At 35.6% G+C, this 26,460-nt stretch overlaps 2 protein-coding genes across 2 annotated transcripts; both read left to right on the forward strand.

The window, feature by feature from the left end:
• The first annotated feature begins 2,666 nt into the window (after positions 1 to 2,666).
• On the forward strand, positions 2,667 to 4,398 carry LOC132552845 (palmitoyltransferase ZDHHC6-like). The gene is made up of 2 exons (XM_060217035.1): positions 2,667 to 3,008; positions 3,706 to 4,398. Exons 1-2 carry the CDS (start codon positions 2,667 to 2,669, stop codon positions 4,396 to 4,398), a joined length of 1,035 nt encoding a protein of 344 aa, XP_060073018.1.
• Positions 4,399 to 7,556: 3,158 nt separating this feature from the next.
• Positions 7,557 to 25,444, forward strand: LOC132552859 (kinesin-like protein KIF11). The gene is made up of 25 exons (XM_060217049.1): positions 7,557 to 7,612; positions 10,120 to 10,347; positions 10,632 to 10,773; positions 11,209 to 11,328; positions 11,448 to 11,572; positions 12,118 to 12,208; positions 12,638 to 12,783; positions 12,955 to 13,051; positions 13,795 to 13,890; positions 14,514 to 14,602; positions 14,980 to 15,067; positions 16,333 to 16,542; positions 16,866 to 17,073; positions 17,807 to 17,979; positions 18,081 to 18,209; positions 18,947 to 19,102; positions 19,587 to 19,643; positions 20,041 to 20,102; positions 20,557 to 20,656; positions 21,923 to 22,006; positions 22,855 to 22,950; positions 23,396 to 23,618; positions 24,427 to 24,590; positions 24,839 to 24,937; positions 25,123 to 25,444. The coding sequence occupies exons 1-25, from the start codon at positions 7,557 to 7,559 to the stop codon at positions 25,249 to 25,251; spliced, it is 3,168 nt and encodes a 1,055-aa protein (XP_060073032.1). The 3' UTR covers positions 25,252 to 25,444.
• Positions 25,445 to 26,460: the final 1,016 nt, after the last annotated feature.

The following is a 26,460-nucleotide window of genomic DNA, read 5'->3' on the forward strand; positions in this document are numbered from 1 at the left end:
CTTGTCGTGTTTTAACAACTAATGGATATCAACTCTAATGATGACATCCGGCTGTTTGGGCGAGTCGAAGGTCAGACATATTTGTCCGACATTTTGGTTTACCTTCCACTGCTCCACACACAAATTTCTTTGCAGGATCGTCCAGTCGTTTGTTGATCCCCGTAAATTTCATAATCGGTTTACGATTCTTCGGACGATCAATTTTTCTGAGGAAGGTATCAAGAGTTGTACCTATTGTTGTATTTTAAGATAATGTGTTGATCATATCGGAGTTGTGTTATGACTGTCGTCTTCCTAGCACTGTTCGTGGATAATATGGCGAATATATAGTTCAAGTAACCGTCGATTTGATTCGCTGTCTAATATTGCACCTTCCAATGAAAAACGTTGTAACTGGTCGTCTAAGAGAACTGGCTGAAACCGGTTTGAACTAGGCAGGCTGTTGGGGCCGTGTGCACTGCTTATAATATGATGTTATGGGTGACTGTAAACAGAAGTATTCTCTTCAACTTTCCAGTATGCGAACATTTGCTTTCGATTCAACACTAAGCATGAAAATGCACTTTAGACCCAAAATTTATTTACAATTTCCTCGTTATATTTGTTCAGTTCATTTAAAAGTTTATTTTATTATCGTATAATGCATTGGTACATACATTATAAAAAAACTATATGATTGCGGAAACAAGTGACAGAACTTATGTAAATCTGTCTACTGATGTCACGATAGAAAAGGAGAAGAGGGAAATGGTCTGGAATATAACATTTAATACTTGATGCGTGTGAAACTGTTTTTCCTACGGAGGAAATATAGGCATAGCAAATATTTCATTGACCAAAATAATCGAACCATTTCTCTTGATAACGAGGAGAACCAGATTAATTCTCATATGTTGGGTAAAGCCTTACTAAAAGAAATAAAGAGATGGCGGGATGAAAATGCTCCGCACAGAATATTGCGATAAAATAACAAGCTATTGGGATATATTTTTTTGTGAAAATCCGAGCAAGAAAAATCGGGAAATTTCATTCAATCCAATCAAAAACAAATTTGTATTGCAGTGTATCGTAGAGGAGCGGAATTATAAGTTGGAAATTAAGGACTAGTCTGAGAATAACAGAATATCGGGTTATGGGGAAATTCGAACCAGAAAAAAACAGGCTATCGAGATGTGGGGAAATTCGGACTATAATAACAGATTATCGGTGAATGGGGAAACTCGGACAAGAATAACAAGTAGTAACATGTGTCCAAATTCGGATGGTACACCAATATTAAGTTTAGCAGTCGATGATGTCTGTGGATAGAATCCGGACTAGAATAACCAGGGCTAGGTTATCAACGTGTAATGAAATTCGGGCAGCAGGTTGTCGAGGTACAGTCAAGAAATTCTGACAAGAATATCGGATTATCGGGGTATATAGGGGAAATGGGGCTAGAACTTCGGACTAGAATAACGATTATCGGGGTATAGAGGGGAAATGGGGCTAGAATATGGGTTATCGAGGAATTCTATTCAGATTTACATATTTTACAGGGAAGTCGGGATAATAGCTGTCTATTTGGATAAAAGGTTAGTATTAAAGACTATTTTGAACAACAGTTTTGGTAATATCAAACGAGAAAAACAGACATATCAGAAGAAAATGAGTACAGGGTAGTTTAGTGTCATTTATATTTTTCTCTGCTGCGTTTACTCCAAACGTCGCGATATTCCATTTAAATTTCTTTGTAGATTCATTTATTTGAAAGATTTCTATTCTATTTTTTTTATACAACAATTACAAAAGAAGTTTTTCCAACTTACAATCGTCACTCTTGTTGCCCCGGATTGAAGTGTGTGAGGGGTCTTTTTAGTGCTGTTGGAGGAAATATGAGAATCCGGGGAAAACCCACATGGTTGGGCATGAGACCCCAAAGCTTTTCATGTCCGATCCGGGAATGGAATCCTGGACGACTAAGTGACAAATACATAACCACTGCGCCACCCGACCACCCTATCTTTTCGATGGAGCGCAAGGAGTCTGCATTATCGATTAAATTATTTTTACTTTTGTTATTCTACATTTATTGACAACGGGATTGGAATTTGTGCCGAGTCCCTGTGCACTGGTGTATCGCATGACTTCACAGAGATAATGCATTTGATACCCGTTAGAAATAATGGACACACGTACACACACATTATTGTTGTATTGTCTTAAGCTCTCAGATAGTATCAATTCAACATGTTTCGACAGGTTTACCAGTGTTCTATTACTGCGGTCTATACATGGGACATTTCAAATGACCTCGTGGGCCATTGTATCCTTGAGATTTAAAATATTCAACTGCTATATAGCCTTTGAAAGGACCGTTTCTCACGTGGATTTCGTCGATGTTTTTATACATAGGAATGAATGCAAGAACGATAACTATCATTGGTAAGAGTGAATATCAATTCGAATTGGTTTATCCGGGAGAAAGGAACACCGCCTATCGTACTTGCATTGGTGCCGTGGTTCGGAATGGAACTTGTTCTGAAGAAGCTATCGGCTTAGTCTGTATTGTTGAATTTCAGTAAACATTTAGTCCCTCCTGGTTTCCCACGGAAGACAACCCGTATGTGGACGTTGTATGGTTGTCGTCTAAAGTGAAGTAACTCGAACGGCATATAAGAATCGATATGATCCTGAAAGAAGTATGGACATCTTTAGTGAAATGGTGTTCCAGACTATCAAATATCTGTCAAAAGAAAATTTTGACACCAAGTCGGATGAGCACACTTGGTCCGTGGCTGTTTTTGCTGGAGATGTATTGTCTGTGTTATATTGGGACCTCCGAGATTATCCCGACACTGTGGAACAGGTACGGGTCCACTCTGGTTCACATGAATCAGGTATTCACTTGGTTCCTTGGGGTCGAGATCTTTCTGAACTGGTTGTGTGTTAGGTATGTCACGTCATCGTATAAGTCCGAGGCCGCCCAAATACAGCTGCTGAAACGAGATGATGGCCACACTCAACAGGTGAGATTTATCTATAAGCTAGTTAAATGCCTTTACAGATGAAATCCTGACTTTGGTACTGGCTTCATTTAAGGTTTTGTTGTCATAAATAGCCTCAAAATACATTTTAAAATACCTTTTTAGCTTTATACATACATGTAATCCAGGAGTCGTTGTATACATGAGGTTAAAAGGATAGATATATATTTACACATGCATTAATTAGTGCAATGAATAACAATAATACACAATTCACTAAACTTTGAATCAAACAAGGGGGGGGGGGGGTCAAAAGGGGGGCATCTTATCTTTAGTCGATGCACAATCCTTATCGAGGGGTAGTGTTATATCTAAGATGACATGCATGTACATAACTTTATCGATGTGTTAACTCTACCATTTTTACAGCACTATCTTATTTTTGTGATGTTTCTATAATATAAAGTATACGTATATCAATACAAGGATAACTTAGTAAAAGATCTGACCTAATGGTGTACGCTCTAGGAACATTTGTAATTTCTTGTGTTCACTGTGTCTTGCCCATGTTCGCGAAAATAGATCTGTTTCGGGAATTTGTTCACAAGATCCGAAAGCAATCTGCTTTTCAAATACAATACTATGTCTAATCAATTGATTGACTGGAATTTCCTCGATATATTGCAATTGGTCACACTTGTGCGTTCCATGTGAAATAGTATTCTTCTTTCTTTTACAGTACACTGACTATACGGTGTCCTTTGTCGAGGAGAACAGCTTGAGACATAGAAAACCTTCCGAACAAAACCAAAGCAAGTCAAAATCTAAAGGGTATTTCACTTGGAGCACATGCAAGTCCTGCAAGGAGGTGCGACCCGCTAGATGTCACCATTGTAGCATTTGTAAGACATGCATTCTTGCAAGAGATCACCACTGCTTCTTTTCCGGAAATTGTGTCGGATACAAAAACCTCCGTCATTTCTTTGTCTTTCTTTTTTACAGTATGTACGCTACGGTTTATGCATTTATTCACGCATCGACTTACTATTACCAAGAACTCTGGCCGCGGACATACGCACTGGAGATCCTTCCATTCGTTACCTTCGCAATGAACATCTTTGGTCACAGTGATTACCACACAGGAGTGCTCATCCTGGTTTGGTGGGCACTTGGTATATTCTTCGCCATTGGCGCCTTCCAATTTATTGACCTTGTGCTTGAAATCCCGGAAGGCGTGACGTCATACGAATTCAGCAGTGGAATAGAGTTGGATGACTCGCGTTCGTTATTTGAGAAAATCAGAGCAGTGTTTGGGGAATACTGGCTTTTAAACTTTTTAGTTCCAGTTCATTTTATATTTCCACCTGTCGTGGACCCAATTAATTGGCCAACTATTTCCGGAATAAAACGGGCACCAGAAGAGTTTTTGTAAAGTGAATATAGAAGTTTTACAAATTTGTTTCATTTTAATCTTTTATCTTAATTAGAGTCGTCATCTTGTTGATTTCATTAGGCCATAGTCAAAAGTGAGCTTTCTCAAAAGGGAAGACTCACAGCTGAGCTGTCTCGGAAAGTATAACTCAACTATCGTTAGCCAAAAGCATGAACGAGAAGAGCTTTCCATAATCACAGTGCTGTCTCCAAGAGGAAGGCACATGTATCATAGAGCAATCATGTCGCATGCGAGCTACGTCAACCAAAGTTGACATCTTTGAACCCGATAGATATTTGGATTATAGGTGTCTGGGATAAAGCCTGTCAAAAAGGTTGAAATATTTTAATATTGTGTATTTTATATCCAGTAATTCTCGATACTAGATAGATAATAGATTAAGCACATAAGTCTCCGGTTGTAGATATTGCAATGTTTACACGCCATAACAACTAATGATCCTGATAAATTTTCACGTATAAGGCGTCTTGTGATCGAAGGTCCAAGAATCGTAACAGTTCCACGAGACGAAGTTTAACAAATTTTGCAGGAAGAAACTGAATGACTGAATTTCGGGATGACAATATCTTTGTCGAGTTCGGTGGTAAGACTTTCCAACAGACTATAAGCATATCTATGGGAACTATATGTGTGTTTTTTACAGTGCTGAATTTATAGAGGAGCATACCAAAACAGATCACATTGACCTTCCGACGTACATCCATTTCACTTTCAGATATATTGATAACGTCTTGTCTGAAATGAACAAGAGATTTATTGATTTTGTCCATCGCTTATACCCATAAAAATTGGAAATCAAGATAGGATCTTTTACATCATCCACTTACCTCAGTTTTTGTAATAACGAAACCAACTTGGGAAGCTTTCCGTCAAGCTGCGCGATAACCACGCTGATTTCGATGTCACTTTCGTAAACCATTCATGACTGAATAGCTACCACTCTGCGCCCCCAACTTACGTGTCGCATTTGATTTGGTATTTCAAGACTTTGACGATATCACGATTGTCGTGTGAGGTGTTGACAATTGACAAACTCGCAGCGCAACGTTTCAGTAGAGGCGGTCTGTTTAGAACAAGGGGAAGTTTTACGGTAATCATACTATGATCTCAAAGGAAGTTTTCTATTCCCTTGTGCGATTTCAAATTGGATGTGATTGATATTCGTCAGTTTGTCAAGTGGTTCCGTTGTTGTTAATCTTTTTCTCATTCGAGAACACACTTACTTGTATTGAACAAGATTTACATTATGTGTGTCTTCGTCGAAAGTAGAAGACGTTCAGTGGCGTAGCAAAACATTTTTAAGAGTGTATGCTTTCAAGAGAGGATCCAAGGGCGAAGCCCCGGTTAAGGGGGTATAGGGGCGCAGTAAGGTTAAAAAAAGTAGGGCAAATATATCTCAATGGAATTCGAGTGTATGTTTAAGCATACAAGCATACATTATTGCTACGCCTCTGACGTTTAATTTTCCTGAACATCTTGCCTTACTCTGCATGTACTTTTTCATGAGTCACCATGCATGTAAACTTTTGTTCATATTTACCATTGTATCATAAAATTTGAGTTCGAATTAAGATCCTATTAACATGGCAATATTTCCTTTGGCGTTTTTTGCAGGAAAACTTTACAATATTTAATTAAGTTCCAATACTTGCATGCAACCTAGTTTGTCATTTTGTATTAAAAGATGTTAAAAATCATTACTTGTAACTTGGCGTTGTTGAGTATCTGTTATCAAATTTAAAAAATCTCATAAATTCTATGATAAATATAGTGAAGAGAAGGATCCATGTTGTAATAATATATGAGCATTTTAGGCTGGAGTGTCAAAAAGCTAGTTACATATTTAAATTTGCTTTAGTGTCGCCACGGTCAAAACAATCTTTAATGAAGCAAAAAAGGCCGGGAGAAATCGTGAAATGTGTCATGAAGACCAGTGAGCTATACAATAAGCATCATGTATGGTCTAGTGTTCATTATTATAAACGGGCTGTTTTTATCTTCTTAATTCCTATTTTTAGTTTTATCTTGCTGCTATAGAGAATGAAAATGGTTACTAGTAAGGAACGTGTACTTAGTCAGCGGCTGAAAGGATCACATCTTTAATTCATACTTACGGGTAGTTAAAAAAAACGATGTAGAGTGAAAAAAAAAATTTTTATAGATAAATGTTTAAAGTGCTGAATTTAACATTTGCATGCTGAGGCCGTGACATAAATGAACCAGAAAGCACGTAACCAGTCGACAATTATCGTAAGCATGGAAATGGTGGCAGCTCACTTTTGCATACTTATTATTGTGTTTGTCTCCAAACCTCTGTCATTTACTACAACCATAGATGCCGTGTAACGCTAAAATATCCAATGATTTTTCATCAAATCGAAAATATTTACATAATCATATCAATTTTACTCGACCGGCCGAAAGCGAACTTACAGTCTTGTTTGATTGTGGTCGAGCCCATTGTCTTTTATCGAGAGTCAAATTGATTGCCTGGATACATCTACCAGTGGACTCAAAGGAAACTTTCTGGGTCGAACGTCTTCTTCTCTTTTCAAGATATTTTTTTTCATTTTATGTATTTTCAGAATTTGATTACTACATGCATGACGAAGTCACATCCACAAATTTATTATTGACTATTTTGAATTCACCAGACCGAAGTACAGTCACTTGTCAACATTATCATCATTTCTTATGTACTTGGAAATGTCCATTTATTCGTTATAACTTGTCATAAAATCATATATGATCAAACTAAAGTACGCTGTGGTTAAAAGATCTGCTAAAATTTTACTTTGTCAGTTTCCCAGTATTTTGTTATTCCGATATCACGGGATATACATTTTTTAATTTGTGGTCTGTAATTAAAACCTCATATGACAGACGTTCAAATACTTTAAGTTGGTCTTTAATTTATCATTTTATGTATAGTTTATTCATTATGGACATAAAGTAATTTACTAAGTACATTTAAGCGGGAAAATTACATGAGGCAACATTTATCATAGACCTTCGGCATTTGAGGTGCAATCGGAGTTGTCTCCCATGTGGTCGCTCTTTATGGTCGTCGCTGATTGGCTAATTTTTCAAATAGAGGAGCCAGATTTAAAAACAAGACGAGGAACGAAGACGTAAATATGAAGCCGAAGACAGGAGATAAAAACCAAAATATAAAGGTCTCGGTTAGATGCAGGTATGTAATATTGTCTGATTGGTACTTTCTTGTTATTGAGACAAGTATTACACTGGGCATATGATGAAGAATAATTTTGATGTAGGTAAATCTAGATTTCAGTGTCAGTGTGGTGACATAAGATTATAAACAGGTCAGATGAAAGGACTTCTGTTTTGGAAACTAACCGGACCTGTCGAATGAAACTGTGAACAAAGAGAGTATTAATCTTGTATTGTTGGTAGCAGTCAAGCTGCATAACAGAACCTTTCGTTTTTAAATCGCCTGTATCGTGGTTAAGCCGAATAATTAGATTCTTGCCTTGATAATGAGTTTAAATTAGTCGACATTCGACTTGTTAAGTTAACGTTTATATGAGTTCAAAAGAACAAATGACTATATACAAGGCCGCCGAATTCAGGAGGTGAACTCCCACTTCTACTCCAAATTTTAACGAGATAAAATAATGAATAAAACTGCTTTATACTTTCCACACTTTCAAAAAATACATTTGTCCAAAGCAAATGACAACTTATGGTAATTAATTCAAGATGTTTTAATCTCTTCATTCATTTTTTGGACTGTTGTAAGCTACGAAACTACGATTATTTTCTTCTCCTTGTCATATGGAGCTTCTTACTCCTGTAACATAAGAGGTCTTAGGTTGGCTGTTTTATTATCAGACATTATAGTGCCAACTGTGCCTGTCATAAGTTTCTCATCATGTAAAACTTCTAACATTGTCGGAGTCGAAGCTTCTAAGTTTCATAAGGATATGTAATTTAAAGTATGTTTATTAAAATTCATGTATTGAACTATAGTATTTACAATGGTCAAATACATTGACTGATTCAGAATAGACAGAAAACCAGAATAAATAGTTTACATGCGTCTTTATCAGTGAAGGTTAAAATAATCTACCATATTTTTATAGCCATTCCCAGACAATAGTAACCTTATAAATCTTGGATCAACCAAATTTTAGGTGCAGATAGTCTTGCACTTGTCAAATGGTAGAAGCAATGGAACTGGATCATTGACATTGGCAAATAGACTGACATCAACCTTGAATTTAAGTAGGTCTTTGATAAAGCATTGCACAAAAGCTTTATCCAAAAGGTGTAAAACTATGATATGAAGAGTAATCCACTAGGCTGGATTCAAGACTTAGTCAACAAACTGGAACAAACAGTTGTAATTAACAGAACAAGTATTCTGGTGCCAAAAATTTATAAGTGGGGTTCCTCAATTGCAAGGAAATGTGATTTTTCTTTTTTTCATCAATGACATACGTGAACTTGTTAGAAACAACTTCAAAATGTTTGCTAACAATGCCAACTACAACAGGGGATATTTGATTGCAAGCTGACTTGGATGTGGAGTGCGCCGACCTAAACATGACTAATGGAACTCAATGTTGAAAAGTGTAAACATCTCAAGATTCATTGAGGATTAGAAGAAAAATGATGCAACCTGAACTATAGTACAGAAAAGTATTACAACTGTTATAAAACTAGACAAGGAAAGATATCTATGAATAACGGTTAACAAAAACCTAACAATTTTGTGATTACATCAAATTGGCTGTGACCAAAACGAATCATAATCAGGATCTCATATTCAAAACATTGGCATGTATCAATCAAGCAACGTTAATGACTATACAAATCCCTATGCCTACCTTATAGAAAACAGCAATTATGTTAAAGTCCCAGATACTACAATGAGTCTGGAGAAGGGCAACTAAACTAGTACCAAGTTTTCCACACTCTGATAGATTAAAGGTAAAATGTTATGGTCAGATGTGTTACAGGTCTATAAAATCTTGGAGATGAACCGTTGAAGAGTAACTAGAGGTAGCCAAAAAAGTAGGCAAAAGTGTATCCCAACACTTGTATCAGAGGCCATTTGGCAACAGGGCTGTCAACACCTGGAGATGCCTTCTCATCTAAGTTGTGAATTCTCCAACAACCAATACCTTTAAGTCAGAACTTAAAAATCATTTACAAGAAGTAAACCACAAGGTCAACCCAAAGTATTACAACCAATCAATATACTCAGTGATATTAACCTGTGCAACTGAATGTGACTGAGTGTACATCAGAAGACATGTTAACAAAAGAAGGAAGATTTTTACATTGATGTCAATACCTATGAACAATATTAATATAATATTTATGCACACCTTGCTAGATACCTGATAGGTCTGTTGGTGTTACATTTCTGATTTATCATTTATATGATACCAAAGGATGATTATACTATAGAGTTTCTGAAAAAGTAAGTCAGTGTTAACTTTCTGTCCATTATATGATACCAAAGGGTAATAATGCTATAGAGTTTCTGAAAAAGTTATTGATATTTGTAACTTCTGGTTTTTATAAACAGCAATATGTTTTGAAGAACTTCTCTGATATTTTAGCTTCCATAATTGACATTTTTCAGAAGATTGAAGAACCGCGGAAAAATGTCTTCAAGAAATACCAAAGAGAAGTTATTTTTCCTCAACTTCATTTTACATGTTTTAGACCAATCAATACACAAGAAAAGAAGCAGGGCTCATTTTCTGTGCTGGCATGCAATGGTGAGAAAAAGGAAGTCACAGTAAAGGAACGTTTGGGTATAAACCCAAACACCAAATCCTTCTATTTCGACCATGTTTTCCCTCCATCATCCAAACAAATGGACGTTTATCAGTCTGTTGTTACCCCGATCATTGATGAGGTTCTCTCTGGATATAATTGTACTATTTTTGCGTAAGTATTTCTATGAGTAAATATTATGTCTTCAATCTTCATTTAGCTATGTGGACTGAAATTTGATAAGGTGCTGTGCGAAGTTTGATCATAGGCTTTAAGATAAAGTATGTGAGATTGTTTTATTCAGTAATATATTTTTGTATTTTTTAGGAGGGAATTCCTAATTTCATCTTAATTTTGGGAAAATAATGATACTTTGTAATATTTTTTGATAGTTACATCAGGTTATTTACTTAGAAAATATTTTACTGATTAACGTATATGATTTCTGTGTTCAATAGGTATGGCCAGACTGGCTCTGGAAAGACCTTCACAATGGAAGGAGAACGTACAGATGACCCAGGTATTTCCTGGGAGGATGACCCCTTAGCTGGTATCATTCCACGGGCTATGAGCCATATATTTGAGCAGCTGAAAACTCAGGTAGTGACAATAATACCTGGTAATCTAAAAACACATTGAAGAGTCAGTGTTGTACTTTGAAGAAATAGAGAGAAGTATTCACCATATATATATATATAATATTTTTTTCACATGAATACATCACTTATTCTATATACAAAATTATTTTTACCTATATACATGGGGTTTCAGGAGCATTTAACTATTACCATACCTTGTTTAAAAGTGAACACAAAGGTAAAAACTTTGGCAGTACAGTATTGTTGGATAAAAAATGATGATATTTTTGTTAAGATTAAGAAAATTGCCTTCCATACAAGTAAAAATAAACCATTGTTTGTTCTTAATGCAAGCGACTTGACACAGATTAGTCATCTATCTAAATTCTTGTATGAAACTTGTATCAATTATATTTTTAGACATGATATGATCATTGATGTGTCCATTTTATTTTAGGATGTGGAATTCTCTGTGAGAGTCTCATTTTTAGAGCTCTATAATGAAGAATTGTTTGACCTTTTGGGATCTGGTGATGATGCCTTAAGACTCAGGATATACGAGGACAGCACAAAAAAGGTATACAGACTAGCAACTTTCAATTAATTCGGCTAATATGTTTATTTCATTGTATTCTCAATGTCCTTCTATTTTTGTAAGTGTTAACTTTAGTTGTTATGTTGATTGTTTCATTTCAGGGTTCAGTGATCATCAATGGTTTAGAAGAAGTTGTAGTCCGCAGCAAGAATGAAGTCTTTGAGATTCTGCAGCGAGGGACGGCACGAAGACAGACTGCTGCGACGTTGATGAATGCACATTCTAGGTAAAAGGTTTAATTTCATTAATAGGCTAAATATATAATACCTATATTTTCATCATCAACAATCTAGAGTAAAGTTGAAAAAATAATGATTTTAGTTAATAGATACACCATTTAACTTATTTTGAAAATATTTTCTGCAATTTCAATCTTAAACCCCACAGTTTGACAAGTCACCTCTGTGTATTCTCTGATAGCCCTGATTTAACTGGCCCTAGAAACCAGTTATCCTCTTTGTTTACTGATACAGCACAGCCTAAATGTAATAGGCATTGTATTGTCTCTATTACCAGCAAATCTGCAATGCCGTTTTCAAATTTTAATGAAAGTTTAGTGAAAGCTTCAAAACTGGAAATACTTCCTCTTAAGCATAGCACAAAATTATGGTTCAAGTGACTGTTCAATCTGTTGACAGTATTTGGGGGGATGGGGGGGCACAGAGTTCTGCGAGGTATTAAAGAGCCAATTTCAGTAGTAAGGCTTTGGAAACACTCCAACGCATATTGCGAAAAGACATGTTATGAATTTTATTTTGTTGTTTTTTGCAGTCGTTCACACACAGTATTTTCAGTGACAGTTCACATCAAAGAGAGTAACATTGATGGAGAAGAACTCCTTAAGACAGGAAAACTGTATTTGGTAGGTATATGATGCTACTAAGATGGTAAATAGTTCAGTAGTTTAGTCTTACTATTGATGAAAAGGGAATGTGATCACTAAAGCAAAATATGTTGTTGTGTTTAGTATGATCGAAAAAACACTAAAAATTTACCTCTAAATGATATACCCTGATAATGATTGTCTTTGACTGAGATGAAAGTAATGCAATTACTTAATTTTTCAGGTTAATACAAAGATTTGTCTACCTTTCAAAGGTGATATTCCCAGAGGCTGTTTCATATTGAAATAGATAAAAAAAAAGTTGATAACTGATATATTTGGAAGATACCAAATCATGATCCATGCAATTGACTTTATATTTTAAATTGCAGTATATATTGTTCAGCAGTTAGTGGTAAACAACTAAGTGATGACAGTTTATTGTAATATGATGTCTTGATTATACAGGTGGATTTAGCTGGTAGTGAAAACATTGGTCGTTCTGGAGCAGTAGACAAACGGGCAAGAGAGGCTGGAAGTATAAACCAAAGTCTACTGACTCTTGGTCGAGTGATCACTTCCCTAGTGGAGCATGCCCCTCATATACCATACAGGTTGGTTTTCATAGGTCACTGAAGCACAACCCTTATATATTATACAGGTTGGTTTATAGATCACTGAAGCTCGACCCTCATATACCATACAAGTTGGTTTATAGGTTACTTAAAATTGGTTACTATGAGTTTTTCATTGACTCTCAACTTGTTTTTTTTTTTTTTTTTTAGAGAAAGCAAGTTGACACGTCTGCTACAAGACTCTCTAGGAGGTCGCACCAAGACTTCTATCATCGCTACAATTTCACCAGCTGCCTGTAATCTGGATGTAAGTTAACTGGTCATAGCTAGAACATGGTTTTGTCTAGCATATTATATTATGGTTCAAGAAAATTGTTTTGGGATCCTAGAAAAATTATGGTTGAATGGTTGAGTGTTGGTTTTATTATAATGGTGACTTTGTGAAAATGTCTAAAAAGATTTAACTTTACCATATAAAACTCAAGTGGTTAGTGGAATCAAACTGTATCAAGGGGTTAGTGAAACCATACTGAGTAAAGGACTGGGTCAAGGGAGATAGTGGAAACATACTGGGTCTAGGTGTTAGCGGAAACACATTGGTAAAGGGGTTAGTGGAACCATACTAAGTAAAGAAGTTAGTGGAACCATACTGGGTCAAGGGAGATAGTGGAACCATACTGGGTCAAGGGAGTTAGTCAACTCTATTGAATCAGGGGGTTAGTGGAACAATACTGGGTCAAGGGAGATAGTAGAACCATACTGGGTCAAGGACTTGGTAATTGTTACCCTACTGGGTCAAATAGTTAGGGGAGTCATTTTTCAAGGATGGAATAAAATTGCAAAAAAATGGATTCATAGACAATAAAGCATCAGTAAATCAATTGTCTGTTTCAAGACATGCAGCTAAAAAATGCTACCAGGTTGTAATGATACCACATTTTGAACCATCCAAAAACCTTTCCAGGTGTTTTTTGCCTAGACTGAATAGAATTGATCATCTTGTATTGTACTATATTAATGTTTGAATATTGATCTTATTTCTTCTTGTAGGAAACCCTTAGTACTTTGGACTATGCTCATCGTGCCAAGAACATCCAGAACCGGCCAGAAATCAATCAAAAACTAACCAAGAAGGCTTTAATAAGGGTATAACTACATCTTCACTCCTACTGTACCACAGCAAATAATTGCACCAAGTTACAAACAACAATACATACAACATAGAGAGGAATGTGAATTGGCCTGTATAGCATTTAATATGTCTCACTTTAAGATTTTTTGTTATTAAAAGAATAGAATATTGTTTATAATAAAAAGATGGTGTCATTCTGTAGATCGTAATATTTAAGTCCTTGAATCATGCTAGACCTGTGGAACTCGTCAACTTTTTCAGAACCTTCTTTAACTATCAGAGGACTCAAACTTTTGATAATGATGTTTTAAATTCCTCAGTAAAAAAATCACTTCAGAAGCTTGGCATATTTCATTTAGTCTTTATTTTTAATAGTTTAGGTTTTAATGTCGAGCAAAGAAATGAAATACCAGATTTTAATGATGTCAAATCCTAAATAGATCAAGCTGAGTCAGGTGTCCCATACATATATATCCTTTGAGAATTTGACTGCTCTCCATATCAAAACTGGGTTATAAGTTGTTATTTTCTACTCGGATCAAACACTTTTATTCATTATAAGTTTACAAACTTATTTTGAAATCAAGAATAATGCAAACCACTGGTCAGTCTCAATGACATATATGTAATGTTTCAGGAGTACACTGAGGAGATAGAGAGGTTAAGGAGAGACCTACAGGCTGTTCGAGAGAAAAATGGAATTTACCTGGCAGAAGAAAATTATGTGTAAGTATTCTATTAAAGCATTTAACTGGCTTGTATTATATCTAACTGGCAAAGCATAGCAGGAACATGACCACAGCATTATAAATTTGCCTGCGAAAATAAAGATAATACTGGCATGTCATTTTTTCATACTCCAATTGGGCAAAATGTGAAAAAAAATTTAATTTCTTGAAGACCCCTGAAAAGTAGAGGAAAAATAGGACAGGGCGTTTTGGAAGGATTAGCATCTTATACTGCATTGACTACACTCACCCTGTAATGGTAAATCTTGGTCAATCCAAGTTAGTAGTGTTATTCTCAAACTATTTCTGGATAGTTAACAAAATAAGAAAACGGAAAATTGGGTTGCATTATGATTATTACTGGGTTTTTTTCAGAGCTATGCAGAATAAGATTACACAACAGTGTGAAAGCATTAAAGATATGGAAGAGAACATTGCTGCTTTAACAGATGAAATGAACAAGGTAGGATAATACCCACTTTGGGTCTGTAATTAGCATATGTGTAGCTATGTCTTCATTAAAAGTAGTGTTATATTTTGGTTTTCCTCTTATATTGGAACTTAAAGAAAATAAGCAAGAACTTGACCATTTATGGCAAGTGTTTGATTCAAGATAGGAGCCAAGAAGTTCAGACCTCTGAGCATTATTATCACGAGCCTTCCACCTCTGGGTAACAGGATCGAGGCCTATATGGGGCAGTCAACAGGTACTGACCATAGGTCAGTGGGTTTTCTCTGGTTGCTCCAGCTTTTCTCCACCAATTAAATTTGACACAACCTTCAATGACCTTGGCTGTTTACAGGATGTAAAGCGATAATAAACGAATGAAATGATTTAAGATACTGTGCTGATTTATGACATTGTGGCTGTTTCTCAGGAAGATATGATATAGACTGTTTGTGCTGTTGAGGTTGTGTCTTTGGGGAAGACACTTAAACCCAATTGCTTTTGATGGCTGTGATGGACCTTATGTATAGTGTTAAGTGATGTAGCCAGGAACTAGTACATACTAAGTAGAGATATGGACAATAACACTACAATATCCCAGTACAGGAAGATGATGTATGATCAGGTAGCATTTCTATGGAAGCTACAATAGACAGACATTACCAAACATGGGCCTATTGTAGGACAAACATGGTAAATCGGTGGTATAAATTGAGCCTTCACCAGCTATTTCAGTCTAGAACTTGACGTCCTCAGATAATATTTGGACAAAATCTAGCAAACTAGTCACTAAAATACTAGAAATTCTTCGTTAGATCCAAAGTATATTTAGTTTGACTTGTAAAGTTAACTAAGCGATTTCTCTTGAAAGAAGAAAGATAAATCCATGAAACTGGCTCAGAAAGCTGAAGATTTGAAATAAAATTAATGATAAGCAAGTCTTTACTGTGTTGTTTCATAAAAGTTTTTCAATGTTTTGCTAAAAAAATAAACAGATAAAAATCTTTTCATCGTTTATCACATTTCGTGGAATATAAGGTTTTATTGTTAAGATACAGGTACAAATGATATTTGAAAATTAGACCTTTTTTGATATTTTCACTGAATTTTGTCAATCATACCACAGTATCTGCAATGAAAATGTCAGTTTTCCTAGGTTATATTGCAGAACTCATAAAGAAGGTGCAAAATATCAAGTTTCAACCCTCTCAATATTATTAAGAACCAAGGATTATCCTTTTTATCTGTTGTTTGTTGAAGTGCACTTATCTGTTTTGCAGTTGACTGAGGTTTACACAGAAACGGAACAGAGACTTGAGGAAACAACCAAAAACTTGACCGTCACCACCGACAACCTTATCAAGACAACAGAAAACTTACATGAAACAAAACAAGAGCTTAAAGCCACAGTACAGGACCGTGACGAACAGAAATACCTGGTGGCGGAACATGTATCTACAGAGACCTGTTTGTATGGGGAAGCCAAAGAGGTGTGTACATGATACATCAATTTTATTATTTGTCCCCTATTGGTGAAACAGGAGGGGAATATAGTCTTTGTCTTCATATGTCTGTCCTTTCCTCTGTCCAGATGTTGGTTTCCAGATGAAAACTTGAGAAATGTTGGATAGATTTGAATGAAAATTCATTTAATGTTAGGTTATGAGGTGATACAGAGGTGGTTTGAGCTTGTGGTTGAAAGGTCAACTAGGAATGTCACTGTTACTAAAAATGGCTTCCAGGTGATGATTAGTGATAGGGTTGACATATTATTGAAACTTGATATATATATGATATATCTTCCTGTTTGTAGTTACTGGCAACAGTTGACTCAGCCCTGTCTGATATTGATGGTCTCCACAGCAAACTGGATAGGAAAAAGGAAGTAGAGGCGAGTAATGAGGAATGCCAGCTTCAGTTTAAGGAACGTTTCCAGAGTCAAATCACTCAGATGAAGGAAGGGGTCAACAACTTTTTAACAAGCACAAAACAGTATCAAGAAAGTCTCATTGACAAAACAGGTAAGATGTGAAAATTAGTAGGACCAAATTTTTTAATATCATAAAAAAGGACATTTCTTGGTTGAAGCAAGTTTTGTAGGATTTCCCAGAGTTCTATAGTAATTAGCACCTGATAATCTAAACAAAATAGAAAGGTGATTCCTCTATTTACAGTCCTTCTTCATTAAAATATATTATCCTTTTTATCAGTGACAAAGTTTACAAACACAAGAACATTTTGTTCAACAGTTGAAAAACCACTATCTTGAAACATCCTATTGTTGTAGGCTTTCTGATACCACAGCAACAAAACAAACAACTGTAATTGTAATATTTCACATACATGTGTAGTCATATATCATTTGCTGTTTATGAAATAAGGGTTTACTTTGTTGAGGTTCATTAAAAAAACAAATTGAAAAGATTGGTGTAAGGACCATATCTCAAACATCTTCATTTCATGGAGGCATTTTAAAATTTTCGAAAGTCAAGCACAATGTGAGATACAATGACATTTATGTCATAACTATGCAGGCGAGAAAGACTATCATTATTGATTATAGAGTCAACTATAACAGTAACTGAAATAAGTATCACATCATGTTTTACATGTTATACTAAGTATATCGTATTAATATGATCCTTGGTCAAGGTCCAAGCTCACATGTCATAACTTTTTCTAATCCATCAAATAATGATATTTATGTACATTTGAGCAGGACACAGTTTTTTAGTGTGAAGTTGTAAATTACAGTGAGTCTGCTTCAACAACAAAAGGACCAGGTATCTATCTCCTGTCAGTCTGTTACTGACCACCAACAAAGACTGACTGATCAGGCTGGAGTCATCGGTCAGCACAGCAGTGACCAGACTGACCTATTCTCAAAGTGGATGGACAGTATCGAAGAAGCCACAGCCTCTACACAGGTGAGTCTGGTATCACTTACTACTATTAGAAGAGGATTAATGCTCTGTAGCTGTGCCATGTGTATGATATCATTGTTACTATGAAAACTTGTCTATTTCAGATGGAGCAAACTAAAGCACTTACAGAGTTCCAGACAGATTTATTGGAGCCATCTGTACAGTGTGCAGTGGAATCAAACAATCTGTCAGCCACCATACTTCAGAGACAAATAGAACTCCTGCATGCTCAGGTTTGTAACATCTTTTTAGATATGGCTAATGGTCTGCTACCATCGTCAGACACAATAAAATTCCTATATGCTCTGATTTGTATCATCTTTTTAAATAACCTGTGGTCTGCTACCATCTTCAGACAAAATATAATATAAAATGTATGCTAAGGTTTTTAATGTCTTGTGTAACCAGTGGTCTGATATCGTCACATCTAACTAAGGATCTGCCACTAGGATTCCCGAGCATGTCAAAATAAAATGGAAGATTGAATTGTCAGTGATCTTTGCCATTATTGATTGCTTACATTTAACTTTTGCTGCTGTACAATATGATCATTTCCCTTATATACCCAGTCAGTAAAAAGTAATATGGCTTTTTCAAACTTTTCTTTTGTGAATATTTTATCAAAAGAGAGAGGGGTGAATGGGGAGCATTTAGGTATGGTATTACCCATATTTCCCATTCAGGTTCATGGTCATGCATTCATGTTCTTGTCTACTTTGTAGTATAACATCAAGTTCCACACCTAATCATATTTAGGTGACCACTGCTCGAGGTAAATGTTCAGAGGTCGCATTTGACAACTTCTGCTAATCTATCAAATTGTAATACTTGAGAGCCAGGTAGTTATTTCAAATTTACAGTGTATTTTCTTTTCCACAAATTTTTTATCATCATACTAACCACATCCCTTGTTATTATGATGATGTCCATACACTTATGTATAGAAAAGGTGATGCCTTTTGTTTTACAGAAAACAGAGCAAGAAGAGATTGTAAATAATTTCACAAATAAAATTACCACTAACTTGGAGACTTTGACCAAATTGACAAGCGATTTCTTCACGCTAATGACAGAAGACCTTGAAGAGACAGAGAGGCAGACAGAAGAAGAAGAAAGAATAGATAAGGTGAAATATTTTCATTCAGTCAAGAGGAAAGAGCAAATGCAAGATTTTTAAGTGTTACATTGGCTAGTGTCACTGTTTCTAAAATTAGAATTTCTCAGTATCCATGTCTAGAGATTTTAAAGACAAGCGTTAAAAAGTCATGTTTCAGGGTTCAAAGGTCAATAGGGAAAGGGCATGCATTTTCTAAATTGTAAAATTGTATATTTTTGTGGGGCTCAATTTTTGTGTTTTTTAAACAATTACTATTTCATGGACACTTGATTTCCGAGATAGTTATAGCTCAATAAGTCTACTCATGCTTATTTCAACAGTCTGTGAACATTGATTGGTGGATTAAGGGTACCTATAAAATCAATGAAAATAAACACCCTACAAAAATTAATGATTTTACAATATTTGGTAAATATCATCATCATAAAAACTTTGAACTGCAAAATTGGCTATAATTGTAACTTATTGTTGTTTTCATTTCATTCATGGTTAGGAACTTGAGGAAAAAATAATGCAGCACCAACAGAAACGCTTGGAACTACTGACAAAGGTAAGCTACAGAATTGTCTTTACAGTAGGACTACAGAATTGGGAATAATATGTACTTGACATATTAAAAGCCTTGATGCAGCATTACTAGACAGACTTGTAGTTCTTATTCTTACTATTGTCACTGTTTTGTGAATTTAAAACTAGAAATTTGTCAAAGATGGAGAATCAAAAGTCCATTTTTGAAGTAAAGTGCCCATTGTTTGCTCTGGGAAATGATGTGTTCTTAGACAACAAAAAATGTTGACAAGCATTGGATATATGAACATTTTTATCAACAGAGTTGCATGAACAAATATAGGACACAAGCATGATTTACCATTATGAACTGTATATTTGGTTAATGATGAAGATACTTATATGTAGCAGATAATGACAGTTTTTCTGTGTTTTGACAGACAAGGAACCGTAAACGATCCAGACAGCAGGCAGTACAGCAATTTCTTGACACCATAATGGGGTAAGTGTACTGCTACCTTTTCTCACCTGATGTCATACTGAAGGCGAAGCAGTTGTGGAGAAATTCAGCAGAGATCTGTTGAAAAAGTTCTGATCAGGAGAGAAAGTTTTAGGGTGCAACTCCTGACTTGGACAGATTCAACAGAGTTCTGTTGAAAACATTCTGATTAGAAGCAAAAGTTTGTGGATTAACTTCTTCATATGTTATACAAGATTTTTGTTGGCTTTAGAGATATACAGAATTTCTTAACATTTTTTGTGTGTTTTTAGTAACATGTATAATTTCTAGACTAGGAATACTAGTTTTCTTTCACAAATCTTTTTTTAAGATACATGTATCAACTTTTCGCGGTCTTATGGTATTCTCAAAAATAGCGAAAAATAGAGCCCCTTGAAAATGACAAGCATTTCATAAGTAGGTAGTTATACTCAATGTCTCTTTCCTCCTGCTATAGTAACCTACAGGAAGTGCAAACAGGAACAGAACAGACGAAGCCAGAACTAATGGGAGTTGTAGCCTCTAACTGTACCAACAACCAGAGAGACCTGTCGCAGGTAAGGATAGCGCGGCCTTTGACATTCTGTATTGGTTAGTCTCTTGCATGACCTGTCACAGGTTAGGATGGTTAGCCTTCAGCATGGCCTGTCACAGGTAAGGATGGTTAGCCTCCAGTATGGTCTGTCACAGGTAAGGATGGTTAGCCTCCAGCATGGCCTGTCACAGATTAGGATGGTTAGCCTTCAGCATGGCCTGTCACAGGTAAGGATGGTTAGCCTCCAGTATGGTCTGTCACAGGTAAGGATGGTTAGCCTTCAGCATGGTCTGTCACAGGTAAGGATGGTTAGCCTTCAGCATGGCCCGTTACAGGTAAGGATGGTTAGCCTCCTGTATGGTCTGTCACAGGTAAGGATGGTTAGCCTCCAGCATGGCCTGTCACAGATTAGGATGGTTAGCCTTCAGCATGGCCTGTCACAGGTAAGGATGGTTAGCCTCCAGTATGGTCTGTCACAGGTAAGGATGGTTAGCCTTCAGCATGGCCTGTCACAGATTAGGATGGTTAGCCTCCAGTATGGTCTATTACAGGTAAGGATGGTTAGCCTTCAGCATGGTCTGTCACAGGTAAGGATGGTTAGCCTTCAGCATGGCCCGTTACAGGTAAGGATGGTTAGCCTCCTGTATGGTCTGTCACAGGTAAGGATGGTTAGCCTCCAGCATGGCCTGTCACAGATTAGGATGGTTAGCCTTCAGCATGGCCTGTCACAGGTAAGGATGGTTAGCCTCCAGTATGGTCTGTCACAGGTAAGGATGGTTAGCCTTCAGCATGGCCCGTTACAGGTAAGGATGGTTAGTCTCCCGTATGGCCTGACACAGGTAAGGATGGTTAGCCTTCAGCATGGCCTGTCACAGGTAAGGATGGTTAGTCTCCAGTATGGTCTGTCACAGGTAAGGATGGTTAGCCTTCAACATGGCCTGTCACAAGTTACATGGGTGAGACAATTAATATTCTTTGCTGATAAGCTTCCAACTGTAGGAAGAGGCACTTGATAGGCTCATTCTCAAATGCAGTGCAGAAAATGTTGCTGTGGGGCCATGATAGCTTAGATAGTAGAGCATCAGTCTCAGGTGAATATCTGAGGTGTATGGTTTGATCCCTTCCCAGATTGTTGTGTTTATCCTATGGTGACATGATGTTCAGTGAGAAAGCCACCAGCTGCTACAGGGAGATCCTGTTTAAAATGACATGTGTAATAAATCCATAAGAGATAAAGACAACAAACAAAATTAAAATTTGTTTAAATATATCATTATTGTTTACATAGGTGCTGACGGAGGTGGACAAGTGTACAGGGACATGTGAGGACATCAAACAAAAAGTCAGTGACATCAACAGTCAAACACAACAGGTATGTTCTCTAAACATATTCAAAATTAAATGTCAAACACAACAGGTATGTTCTCTTAACATATTCAAAATTAAATGTCAAACCCAACAGGTATGTTCTCTTAACATATCCAAAATTAAATGTCAAACCCAACAGGTATGTTCTCTTAACATATCCAAAATTAAATGTCAAACCCAACAGGTATGTTCTCTTAACATATTCAAAATTAAATGTCAAACCCAACAGGTATGTTCTCTAAACATATTCAAAATTAAAAGTCAAACCCAACAGGTATGTTCTCTTAACATATCCAAAATTAAATGTCAAACCCAACAGGTATGTTCTCTTAACATATTCAAAATTAAATGTCAAACCCAACAGGTATGTTCTCTTAACATATTCAAAATTAAATGTCAAACCCAACAGGTATGTTCTCTAAACATATTCAAAATTAAAAGTCAAACCCAATAGGTATGTTCTCCATCATGAAATTAACAGTCAAACTTAGCAGATATGTTCTTTATATCTGAATTTCTCATCAAGTCTCTATTTACTATTTAGCTAATCCATTTGGCAAAAATTATTTAACAGAATGATTGAATTCCAGGTACACAATTATTGGTTGTTTAATTAAGAGCATAGAGGGTTCGAAAGTTGGAGGAAATCACAGCCAACCTGACAATATTTTCAATAGGTATTGAATAGGAATAGGCAAATTTAGAATGACATGCAAACAACAGATTTGATCTGCTTAATCAAGTGTTGTTTTTTCCTTTAGGGGAGATCATGTTGAATTCAGTTGTTTTATATTTCCATCAATAACCAGTATTTCATCTTTGTACTGAGATTCCCAATTTTTGTCTGTACAGGTTTGGTCACAGCATCTGGAAACAATCAAGGAGAGAATTTCAGAGCATAGAGAAACAACACGATCAGGACATGAACAGCACAAGGTTTTAGCACAGGTATGAAATGAATCAAACTCTAGACACAAAAGTCTAGACAGGTCATATGTTTACTATCATTGAAATATAGACAGTTACAGTTCTGGAGCTTTTTGATACAGAATCTGTAAGCATAGTTACTACTATAAGAAAAGTTTGCAATGCCATCAAATTTTGCAAAATGTTATTATCTTTCAGATTTTGGCCATACAATGTAGAATTTTATTCACACATCCCCAAGATGACACTTCAGTTTGGTATGGAAGATGAATAAAGTCAGACACACCCCCCAAAAAAATCTGGTTTTCAACATTGGATGTTTGATTTATCCCCTTCACAAATTGTAATTGGTGTAGATTTCTAAAGAAATCAATAATAATGTGCAAGGGTACATATATGTTCAGAATTTACATTATTTTTTTCTAAATTTAAAGTTTTTCTTGTATCAAAATTTTTCTGTTTACAGTCTCTGGTCAGTGAGGGTCAAATTCATACAGATAAACTGGTTTCCCAAATGGGAGAAAACCTACAACAATGGGCTACCCAAACACAGGACAGACAGACAGAAATGGAGACACAGGCACAGTTTACATCTGATTGGTCAAACAACATGTCAGCTGAACTACAGAAACATTCACAAGATGCTGAAACATTTTTACATGAAGAACTAAGGAAAGATATTCCTACAGGTATGGTTCATTTAATATACAAACAAAAATTGAAAAGTGCTGCTGAGATCACTAGATCAAAACAATTGTCAGAGTGTATTTCTTACAAGGAAAATGAGATCCAGCATCTGACTAAATATTTCCAATGTCATGGTAGTCCTCTGCTGATGGATTCCTTTGGAAGATAAGTTGAAGGTAAAAGTGACCTGACAACATTTGTTGCAAGGTATTAGTAAGATTTATTTGTTTTTTTTTGTGACTTAATTTGCTTTTTCTGATTCAGTCAATCATTGTGGGGATACTTTTTTGAAATAACACATACAGTAACAAAAAAAAGAAATACTTTGTTGAATTTGAAGTCAGTTTCAGGTTTATAATTATCACGATTTTTGCACAAGGAATAGAATTTTGAAACACAAATATCTTGAAAATATGATTAATGGAAAATATCACACTCTGTTTCATAGCTTTTGTGAGAAACACATCTTTTGGGCTTCTAGTGTTTAGTGTAACCACAAAAAAGTGGAATCTTCAGGCAAAAAACTTTTTTCAGGTAATTTGTATTTCATTTCTGAAAATAAATTGTTTTGAATTTATTTTCAAATGATGATAAATGAAGCCTTATTTTATCTGAACATCTGATATTTAGAATACAGACTAAGAGTGAGATTTCATAGAACCTAATAGGTGCTTTGATTGAGAGCGTAAAATGCAAAGTTGAATGACAAGGGAACCATATATATACAATGGTTTACCTCTAATCCCTTCTTTATAGGAAGCACAGGATAATTATTATTGTCTAATGATAATATGTTGGTTGTTTTCCCAGGTAAAACTCCACAGAGAAGAAATATAACTTACCCTCTACAGCTCACACAGACCACTGAACATGATCTTCTACTCAACAACTTCAGGGCTGACTATAACACTGATCCGCTTGTTACAAACCTCAGCAGTTCTCTGGATGCAGTGGCAGAGTGTAGCCAAAATAAGGTAAAAACTTTTAATACATGTATATCTAAGACAGGGGTTCTCATCAAGTGACAATCTGCAATGTTTCCTTAATGTTTGTCTCATGGCCTGAGTGTCTAGTTAAGATCTTGCAATAGTGCATCTTCTTCCTCTGGAATCAACCTTTTCTTAGAGCTCAGAAAAAGTGAAAGGATGTGTAAACGTATTAAGTAAAACTACACCCCTTTTGCTAGTATATTTTGCTGAGTGTTACTATATTACTTTTACAGACAAGTGAGACAGATGAGGTAGAATCCACTCCCAGTGAAGTTGGAAGCGAGTCCTCTTGTACTTCTGGTGTTTCCAGCATAAGTCGAGCCAGCAGCAAGGTACAAATTTCCTGCATGCTTTACATTGTTATCTCCCCTGCATTATTATAATGATACTTAAGTTCTTTTTGTTTAAACCCAATTAATTAGTTTCTCTCAGAAAGAAAATAAGTGTGTTTTCAACTGAATTTTTCATTACTCTGATAGTATCTTCCCTGGTTTACATGTTCAACATTGTTTTGCAGATGTCAAGAAAAGAAAACGCTCTTAAGAAGCCAAAGTTACCTTCTAAAACAAAACAGAAAAATGTCAACACAACTCCCAGAGGAAAGACTCGTCTGCCTTTGAAATGCCAAAACCAAGCAGAGGGATGATGAGACAATCTTTACAACTTCAACAGAACAAATCCTTCATTTTAAAATAGTTTTAAAATCTAGGGAATTTTTGTACATTTTATATTGTTTTCATCTGAATGAAGGGAGATATTGTAAGAATGCTTGTCATCTTCTTCGAACCTGACAAATACCAGAAGTGAGAGATGTTCTTCACAAATGCAGATAATTTCATCATCCACATGTATTTATGTTTTTACGATAATCATGATTTTGTTCTTGGGGATGGGGGGAGGGGAGACTATTTGTTGCTGTTTGCAATATTTTTTATGATAAAACTGCATCCGAGATATTTTTAAGATGTATTAGTGTGTGGATGATTATAAAGTATGTTTACACTGATGACATCACATATTTTTGTGGTAAAATTCTGTTTATCCTCATCTCACAGTTTCCATTGCATTTCCGATCTTTTTTTTATTTCTCTTACTTCAATTTTCATCTCTTTCTTCCTACTACTGTACCTCTGCATCTCTTTCATCATCATTCCTATTTTAGATACTTCTCTTATAACTATGATTTGTAAAATCTCACACTGAAATCACATTTCTTATTTCAATTTTGTATCATACTAATACATATATATCACCACTAATTATATTTCAATATTTTAGTATGTAAATTTTTATCTTTTAAGAGTGAGAATAATTATGAACACACCTCTCGAACCACATTTCAAATAGTTGTAGCACAATATTGTGCTGAAATTCATTTCTGTATCAGGAATTGTTTTGTGTTGTCTTGTATACATAACTTATTTCATTGTACTTTTTCTTGATTTGTGTTGCTTTTGACTATAGAACTTTCCAATAATTATGTAGGGGGCTAACATTAAAATGTTTCGTAATTTAAAAGGTCATAATTTCAATGTCATTGTTGTAATTCAGGATTTTTCTTCAGGTCATAGTGTAGCTTGATGTTAAATCTTTTTAGTCTTATACCAGACTCCTTGGGAAAGAGAATTCACAACACTTCTCTCCTCAGCATTACAAGCACTTGACTACCTAGCACTAATTATTGGCCTGGGTAGAAATTAATTACCTTTCCCTAACAGATGGAGACACCTGACTCCTGTCTTAACCTGGGTATAAAGAAATCAGATTCTTCCTATGGAAGAGGGCCCTAACTCCTGGCTCTTCAGTTTTAACTTATAAAACCATTAAACTTGTCAATTTTGCACAATTTATATAT

The sequence above is a fragment of the Ylistrum balloti genome, unplaced genomic scaffold, assembly GCF_031769215.1.
Source record: "Ylistrum balloti isolate Yb309-2 unplaced genomic scaffold, AGI_CSIRO_Ybal_v1 Utg370282, whole genome shotgun sequence".
Lineage (NCBI taxonomy): Eukaryota > Metazoa > Mollusca > Bivalvia > Pectinida > Pectinidae > Ylistrum > Ylistrum balloti.